The sequence below is a fragment of the Propithecus coquereli genome, unplaced genomic scaffold (assembly GCF_000956105.1).
Source record: "Propithecus coquereli isolate 6110/MARCELLA unplaced genomic scaffold, Pcoq_1.0 Scaffold525, whole genome shotgun sequence".
NCBI lineage: Eukaryota > Metazoa > Chordata > Mammalia > Primates > Indriidae > Propithecus > Propithecus coquereli.
The window spans coordinates 185,269-193,808 of NW_012151119.1; the positions used below are offsets into that span (position 1 = coordinate 185,269).

At 61.7% G+C, this 8,540-nt stretch overlaps 1 protein-coding gene across 2 annotated transcripts in view; it reads left to right on the forward strand.

The window, feature by feature from the left end:
- The window catches only part of NR2C2 (nuclear receptor subfamily 2, group C, member 2), a 26,644-nt gene that overhangs the window by 1,050 nt on the left and 17,054 nt on the right, over positions 1-8,540 (forward strand). For both annotated transcript variants that reach the window (XM_012656893.1, XM_012656894.1), the window contains exons 3-4: positions 3,857-4,057; positions 6,068-6,170. In XM_012656893.1, the coding sequence (XP_012512347.1) occupies positions 3,857-4,057; positions 6,068-6,170 (304 nt within the window). The remainder of the gene's footprint in view (positions 1-3,856; positions 4,058-6,067; positions 6,171-8,540) is intronic.

The window sequence follows — 8,540 nt, forward strand, 5'->3', positions numbered from 1 at the left end:
CCCCCGCAGCTGTCCTGCCCTCGGGCGTCAGCTTCCTCCACGCAGACGTGCGTGGGAGCCGTGTTGCCCCAGGCCGCTGTGAGGGGTCGAGGGGTGCTGCTTGTCAGTGCAGAGAACGGTGATTTTCAATAGGCGCCGATCATCCGTATGGAGTCACCATCGCTGCTGGTGTTATTGTCATCAGTTGATCGATAGTTTAGTCTTCCCCGGGGCTCCGAACCTGCCTCTGGACCCCGGGTGTCCGTCTGCCCCTCTGAACAGAGATGGGGGAACGGGCCAGCGACAACACGCAGAAACTTGTCAGTGACACTTCAGAAAAACGAGCAGCGATCTAATAAAAACTGCGGCGGTTAAATGCGTCACGACTTGGATGAACGTGGCACGCCGCGTGGAGAGAGCCCCGCGGCCGCCCGTGCGGGTAGAGGGGCGGGGAGGGCTGCGTCTCGGGCTGCTCCGAGCGGAGGGCAGAGGGCGGAGGGCGACCCGAAGTCAAGGGGAAGGTCCCACCGCCCGATGGGTGAGCGTGGCCCGCGCTCGAGCTGGGCGTGTTTTCCGTATCGACCGGGTGTTTCTCTCCGAAGAAACCACGCGTGATAACAGACGCGAGATGTGCGTCGTGCTCGGATCCTTCACGGACGTCCCGGTCACGTCGGGACACAGCGACCTGCTCACGGCAAGTGTCCCAGCAGCTCTCTCTGCAGAGCTAGCCGTGGGGGCGCCAAAAATCACACAGAAAACAGGACACCCCCACATCGCCCCTCTGCAGCTTACGGGCAGGAAATACGAACATGTGTTCCAAGTAAAGAAATTTTATGTTTTTTTATTTCAGGGTATTATGAGGGTACAAACATTAAGGTTACACTTTATGTCTTTGCCTCACCCAAGCGAGGGTTAGGGGCGTGCCCTTCCCCTCTACAGTGCTCCCCGAGTCCTTTAGTTGAGGGTTTACCCCCATCCCCCTAATCCCTGGAGAGTGTCACGGCCATGTGAGCCCCTAGCGTTCATCCGTTAGTACCGATTTGATGGCGAGTACAAGCGGAGCCCGTTCTTCCCATCTTGTGGTACCTCTCTTTGGATGATGGGCTCAAGCTCAACCCAGGAAAATATAAGAGGTGCTAGATCACTGTCGTTTTTTATTATTGAGTGATAGTCTAAGTAAAGAAATTACATGAGATTTGCCTCTCATGTTGGTTTCTAGGGCTGCCGTAACGAAGCACCACAAACTTGGTGCTTCAAGCAACAGAAATTTACTCTCGCACAGTTCTGGAGGCTGAAGTCTGATGTGGCGGCCTGGGCAGGGCCGTGCGCTCTCACGGTTCGAGGGGCCCCTCCTCGCCTCCGCCCAGCCGCGGGGTCGCCACAGTCCTTGGCGTTCCCTGCCTGCAGCCTCGTCCCCTGGCCGCGTCCTCAAGACCCCGGCTGTCGAGTTTGGGGCCTCCCCCATCCAGCGTGACCACAGCTGGCCGCCGCTGCAGTCGCGAAGGCCCCGTTTCCGGAGAAGTTCACATTCACAGATAAATATCTTCTGGGGGCTACGATTCCACCCGTAACGCTCCCCTCCGCTCCCCCAGGGCCTTGCGTGCTCGTGAGCTTGGACCGTCCTCGCTGTCCGGGGTGTCCTCAGTCTCAGTAAACAGGGACCTGCCCGCCAGTGTCCGCGACTGAGGTCACCCTCGGCTCCAGTAGGGGACTCGGGGGATTTTTTCCTGCCTGCGTTTTCAGTTTGGCCCTGGAAGCGGACTCTCTAAGTGGAGGATGCAGATGTCTGGGGAGGGGGAGCATGAACAAAAAGACACACACAAAAAAAATGTCATCGATCGAATTTATAAGAGCCTGAGTCTTTGGGGCAAAAGAAAGGAATAGCCTGGGCTTTGGAACGTACCATGTGCCACCATCAGGAACAGCTGTCCCTGTCTGGATCCAGCCTCTCCTGCCTTCCAGCCTCCACCACGGCCCCTGCCGGCCAGTCCTCAACCGCGAGGACGGGGACACACAGAAGGAAACACGGAAGGAAACGGGGTCGTCGTTAGCCGCGTGTGCTCAGGCGCAGTGCGCGCCACCGCTCGGCACCCCAGGGCCGGTCCCGTGACGGTTCCCTTTCTCGACAGGGAACACACGCAGTTCAGGAAGGAAGCATGGACGGACGTGGGAAGGAAGTGGAACATTCGCTTGCAGCTCTCGAGGCTGCAGGGCCTCCCAAAGGCCACCCGGTCTCTGGGGCAGGACCCTCCCGTGCCGGCTGGGGGTGTTTCAGCCGCCCCCGTCCGCGGTTTGAGCTCTGGGGAGGGAGGTGTTCTGAACGGGAATTCTTCCCACGAGGGTTTCCGTGTCACGTCTGCGCTTTCAGGGGACTCTGCGTAGACGTGAGTCGCAAACGCGAAACAGCCGAACCGTCTCCTCTCCTCTAACTCTCCTCTCCTTCTCTCCCAGTGCGCTCCGCTTAAGCGTAAGCATCTCTTGACCCTTCGGTTGCAGTGACGACCTGGGGGGCTCGTCCCCAGCAGTCGGCCGGGGGCTCCTCCGCGCCCCCTCTGGTCCGGCGCCCGCCGCGCCCCAGCCTGCGGCACACTCGCCGCGTCTCCGAACGGCTTCCTCTCTTGCCCCGTCCGCGTCCGTCCCCGGAGTCGCTCTCTCCGAGTCCGTCCTCCGTCCCGACGTGCCGCCCTCCACTCCTCTGCCCTTCGCTTCCCTCCAGGCCACCCCCTCCCCCCCCCCGGCGGACACGCTTCCTTCTGCGTCCACGATCCGTCCCCAGCCGGCTGCCGGCGCGAGCTCAGCAAACCCTTGCTGCGTGATGGAATCTTTTCCTGCCGGCGTCATTTTGCTTTGAACCAGCCAGCGTGGTTTGGCGTCCCGTGTTGGCCAGCCGACCACCGCGTGGCAGCGCGTGCTGGCCCGTGCGAGTTGCCGTCTGGACCCTGCGGTCCATTCCACGGTGGTGCAGACGCCGGACCAGCCCGCACGCGAGCTGTCCCCTGCCCAGGCCCCGGCAGCGCAGCCCTCGGCGTCCCGCTTGCAGGGGGGACCTGTGGTGTCTCGAGGAGCGAGGCCGTGCTCCGCGCCGGGGCGCCCGGCCAGACAGGGACCGGAACAGCTGCCAGCCTCGCGAGCAGGAACGAGAGAGCGCGCTTGTCACGGCAGCTGTCTGCATCGTGACTGGCGCAGGCGGGCGGGGCCTTGGCACGAGGTGACTCCGGCAGGGGGGGCTCCTGAAGGCGGGACCCCACAGAACCGGGGCCTGACTTCGTGGCGGCGGTGCCGCTGCGTCGCCGCGTCCCAGTCTTCCGTCTCCTCCCCGTGCACGCGCCGGCCCGCGCTGGCCCTGGGGCGCGACACCGAGCGGATGTGGTTTCTGTCCTTAGAGACTTCGGTCGGGGTGGCAGTCTGCGGTGGGTGGAGTGTGCGTCAGCAGGGACCCCCGTGTCCTGTCACCCTCAGGGGAGGTCGTCCCAGGCCCTTCCCTTTAGCGACAGCCCTTTTCACAGGGATCATTCCCGGGAGTGGGGCTCCGCAGGGCAGCGGCGCTGGGGCTGCCGGCCTCGCTTTGTCCCGCCAGGACGAGGTTACTTACGGTGAACCCGCCGTGCAGTGCTTACTCCTGTCCGCACTTGGTGAGAGAAAGGGCACTTTGATTCCCCAGGCAGCGGGGAGGGTGTGGTCCTGGAGCAGAGTCAGCTCCGTGAGAGTCATGTCTGAGAAGCTCACTGTCGTGTTTTGTTTCCTCCCCCACCGGGGCCTGGTGCGACCGCGTCCGGACCAGCGTCAGCCGGAGGACCGGTGTTGGCGGTCGCCGCCGCAAGCGCGCAGGTCCCGGGACGCCCCGTGAGTGCGGCCCCACGTTCTGTCTGTCTTGCAGATCGTGACAGACCAGCAGACGGGACAGAAGATCCAGATCGTGACCGCAGTGGACGCCTCCGGATCCCCGAAGCAGCAGTTCATCCTGACCAGCCCGGATGGCGCTGGAGCGGGGAAGGTGATCCTGGCTTCCCCGGAGACGCCCAGCGCCAAGCAGCTCATCCTCACCACCGCGGACAGCCTGGTCCCCGGCAGGATCCAGGTGAGCCCGTCGGCGGGCGTTGGTGCGGCCCTGCGCCGGCGGCCTCGCTCCCGCCTCTCCTCGGAAGCCACGCCCGTCCCCGGCAGGTGCTCAGGCACCTGCAGGCGTGGCAGGTGGCTGCTGTGGCCACAGAAACAGGCCAGCAAGCTGGTGGCCCTGCCCGGGGACAGTCCGCTGTGACACTCAGAGGGATGGGATTGGCCACAGGAGACTGGCACGAGCAAAGGCCACGGGAGAATTGCTCTTACCTGAGGCCACGTGGCGGCCGCCCTCGGCCTGTGATGTTTCAAAGGTGCCACCGAGGGCCGACCACAGCCCGCCGAGAACTGGCCTGTCCCTCGCTCCGACCTCTGCCTTGTGCGGGTCACCGGCCCTGTCCCCGCTCCTCGTCCGTCCCCACTCGCTCCTGCGACCTGCTGGCTCCGGACCCTGCGGTTCCTGCCCCGTCTCCGTCCTGCTCCTGCCTGCCCTGGCGAGGCGGGACGGGCCGGGCCGGGCCACAGCAGGGAGAGGAGCAGGCGGGGGGAAGGCAGAGCATCCCGGCCCAGCACCTAGAGAGAGGGGCTCACGTCGGCGCCCCGTGGGGCCCGGCACGGAGCGAGTTGGTCAGCGTCAAGCTGGAATCCGTGTTGTCTGTTTGCTTTTAATTGTCAGAAAAATGAGTGATGAAACATACGTGATATAAAATTCAAGATCTTAGCCGTTGTCAGGTGCGCGGTTCAGCGCACCCACGCTGCCGTGCGCCCCACCCCCTGCGACTCGCTCTCCATCTTCCCAGGCTGCACCTCTGCTTGCTGAGCAGCGACGCTCCCCTCCCCGCCCCCGCCCCGCACCCGCCAGGCTGCTTCCGTCTCTGTGGATCCGGCTGCTCTGGGGACCGCCTGTGCGGGTCACGCAGCATCCGTCCTTCTGCGACTCGCTCATTTCGCTCTGCATGGTGGCTTCCGGGTCCCTCCGTGTTGCGGGACGTGGCAGCATCTGACTGATACTCCACTGCGCGTGTGAGCCGCGTTTTGCTCAGGCCTCTGTCGGTGGACGCGTGGGCTCTCCTGCCGTCGGCCGTCGTAGTTAGTGCTGCTGAGAACCCGTGTGTCGGGGGCACTTTTTACTGCGGAGGAACTTAAGGAAGGAAGGAAGGAATTTTTCCCCGGTTGAGCTGCGATCCACACGCTGGAGCGTTCAGGTCTCAGAGCTGCGCTCTTAGGCACCTTCCACTGCACGCAGCAAACACCGTCTTGTCCCTTCCCGGAGTCCATCCCCCTCGTCTGCAGTCGGGCTCCTCCCTGCCGATTTAGAGCAGTCCTCGGGTGTCGAAGGGCGGCTGTTGGCTTCGCTGCGCGTTCACGAGGCGTTTCTACGTGATGATCTGTGTGCGCGTCCCCGGGCGCAAGTCATTTCCCGGCCCTCGCTGGCTCACGTTCAGGCGCGTTGTTTGATCACGGCTGTTCTGCGCTGTCTCTCGTCGACGTCAGGCCTGGCGTTCTCCACGTGGCTCGCACCGCCTGTCACCCAGACGGTCACCTACTGAGGGGCCAATGGCAGGGTTCAGAGGTCATCATTCCGGTCGTTTCAGCACCAGCTGCCTCAATGGGAGACCTCGTTATTTATTAATAAAGCTCACTTATTTCTCCGAAACACACCTCTCCGCACGGGTTCACGTTGTTTTGTGGGAACAGAAAAGTAGCCGGAAGAACTTTCAGTATCTTTATTTTGGAGCGTCTGGGTGGGATTCCTGGCTTGGCCGCCAGTCTCGGACGGTTGTGGTAGCCAAACGGAGCAGATCAGTGGAAACCATTGCCGGGCCCCAAGACCCCCCGGGGCAGGGGTGCGGTCTGGGTGCGCGGCGAGGCCGCGCCGGGTGTCCGATTAAGCCGTCAGCTGGAGTTTTCCCAGTTCTGCCCAGAGTTCTCCAGGTTAGAAACCCAAGACGAGGAATTTATAGTTAAACGTGACTTTGCTCGGTGATGTGGGTTTTAATTGGCCTCCCGTCTGTTCCCTGATTTCTCTCAGATCGTCACGGACTCTGCCTCCGTGGAGCGTTTGCTGGGGAAGGCGGACGTCCAGCGGCCCCAGGTGGTGGAGTACTGTGTGGTCTGCGGTGACAAAGCCTCCGGTACGTACCCAGGAGATGTGGGCGCGCGTCACGAACCCGCAGCGTGCAACGGCCGTCGGGGTGGGGGACCGTGTAGAAAGGACGTTCGCCGCAGGTTTGCGGTAATTCTGTGATCCAGCTGACACTGCGCGGCGCTTTGCTGCTTCGCAAGATGCGTCATTCGCGTAATCTCTCTTCGTCCTGTGACTGCCTCTGTCCTCCGCTCGCCGTACCCCACTGTGATCAAGCGCTGCGCGGGGCCGAGGAAGCACGTGACCCTGGCTGGAGTCCCTGGGCGGGCAGGCCCCAGAGAGGCAGTCCCACCTGGGAGGCTCGGCAGCCGAGTGTGCGCGCGTCGGGTGGGGTGGGACAAGGGCTTCCAGCTGGCGGAGCCGGGGCCGGGGGGGTTCGGGTCTGGATCCACGGTGCCCCTGGGTGAGAGCCGTGACTTCCCAGGCTCGAGTGTGGGCGAGGGGAGACCGGAGAAGACGTCTGGCCCGGCTGCGATCGTGGCCTGCTAGCACAGGGAGCCGGGGAAGGCCAGGGAGGCAGGCAGGACAGGACAGTGTTTGCCGAGTCCCAGGGATGCCAGGGGCACAGGCCTGAGTCCTGTGACAGCCGCTTGGTGCCACTTCACTCTGCGGTCACAGATTTTACAGAAACTTTGGACACGTTGTAGTCCTGGTTTGTTGTTTGTGTGCTTGTTCTGTTTTGTTTTTTAAAGGGAAGTTGGGCCGAACCTCTTAGGCAGACAGCTCCAGGCAAGCGTCTGAGCTTCTAAGAAGCTCCAGTTGCCCCTCGAGCTGGTGAGACCATTTCTCTGCCGGCGGTGCCGGCCTCTGCCCTCCCCTCTGTCCTGGCAAACCTGCCCAGCCTGCCCCGTCCCTGACGGCCTCAGCGCCCCCACGGAGGCAGACGGACAGGCCGCCCCTGGTCCTGATCGCCCTCGTGTACAGACCTCTCTGAGCACTTGCTGCGTCCTCTTAGAATTCAGCTTTCACGGGCCCGTCTTCCTCCATCGGAATATCAGAGCGAAAGCCACGTCTCACCTGTCCGTCCCCCATCCCCGTCTTCCTGCTTAGCGAGGGGAGGCGCTTGCAGACTTTTGGACACGTAAATGAAGGACGAGCGTAACAAAAGGCTACCGCATCTGCCCGTTTATTGGTCCTCTTCTGAGTTTGGAGGAAAGGCCTAGTCGTGGGCTCTCAGCGCCACTGTCTCCAGAAAGGTATCAGAGCCATTCGGAGGGACAGAGAGCTCCGGACATGCACAGCAGGAAGGGACAAACAGCACGTACACGGGGAAGTTTAGCAGAGGCCGGCGTGCAGTGACAGTCACGGCTCGCTGCAGCCCCCAGCCCGGGCTCCAGCCATCCCCCTGCCTCCGCGCGGCTGGGAGTCCTGACACCACCGCCGCGTCTGGCTAGTTCCTGATATTTCTTTGGTAGAGACACGAAGCACTGCTCTGCTGCCCAGGCTGGTCTCCTACTCCTGGTCTCAAGCGATCCTCCCGCCTCAGCCTCCCAGGCGCTGGGATTACAGGTGTGAGCCGCTGTCTCCAGCCTCGGCACAACTTTTCTGAAAAGAATAAAATTGAGATCCTCCAAACGCACCCTTGGGAAATGGCTCCACACACGAGCGCCGAGGACAGTGGGACCTTCTGTAGCCGCGATAAACGGCAGTCGTGTGAAATGTGACCTCCCTCGCAGTGTAGCTGTGACATTGGGTTACACAGATGGGACAGACCCAGAAGAGCGTGTCCACGGTCAGTCTCAGCCGGAAACAAGTGAGGTGTGATGTGGGTGGAGGCCCACTGTGAACTACGAAGGGTAAACTGAGGCACGGGGAGCTTTCCAATATCATTGACAATCAGAAATCAGAGCTTCTGCAAACTGTTAATACACATCTGACAGGGTTAATATCCAGAATATACAGGAAACTTAGCAGCAAAAAGCAGATAACCCAATTTGAAAACGGGCAAAAGACCGTAATCCACACTTCTCAAAAAAAGACACTCAGACGTCCAACAGGTACGTGAAAAACCGCTTAACGTCGCTAATCATCAGGGAAGCAAATCACAACCACAGTGAGGTAGAACCTTACTCCAGCTAGAACGGCCATAATCAGAAAGACACAGGAAGACAGACGTCGATAAGGACACGGAGAAAAGGAAACACTCGCTCTCCGTCGGTGGGACTGTGAGTTGTCACAGCCACTGTGAAGACCTGTGTGGAGATTCTTCAAAAAATTAGAAGTAGAGCTATATGTGATCCAGCAGGCTGGGCGCGGTGGCTCACGCCTGTGATCCCAGCACCCTGGGAGGCCGAGGCGGGAGGATCGCTCGAGGTCAGGAGTTCGAGACCAGCCTGAGCAAGAGCGAGACCCCGTCTCT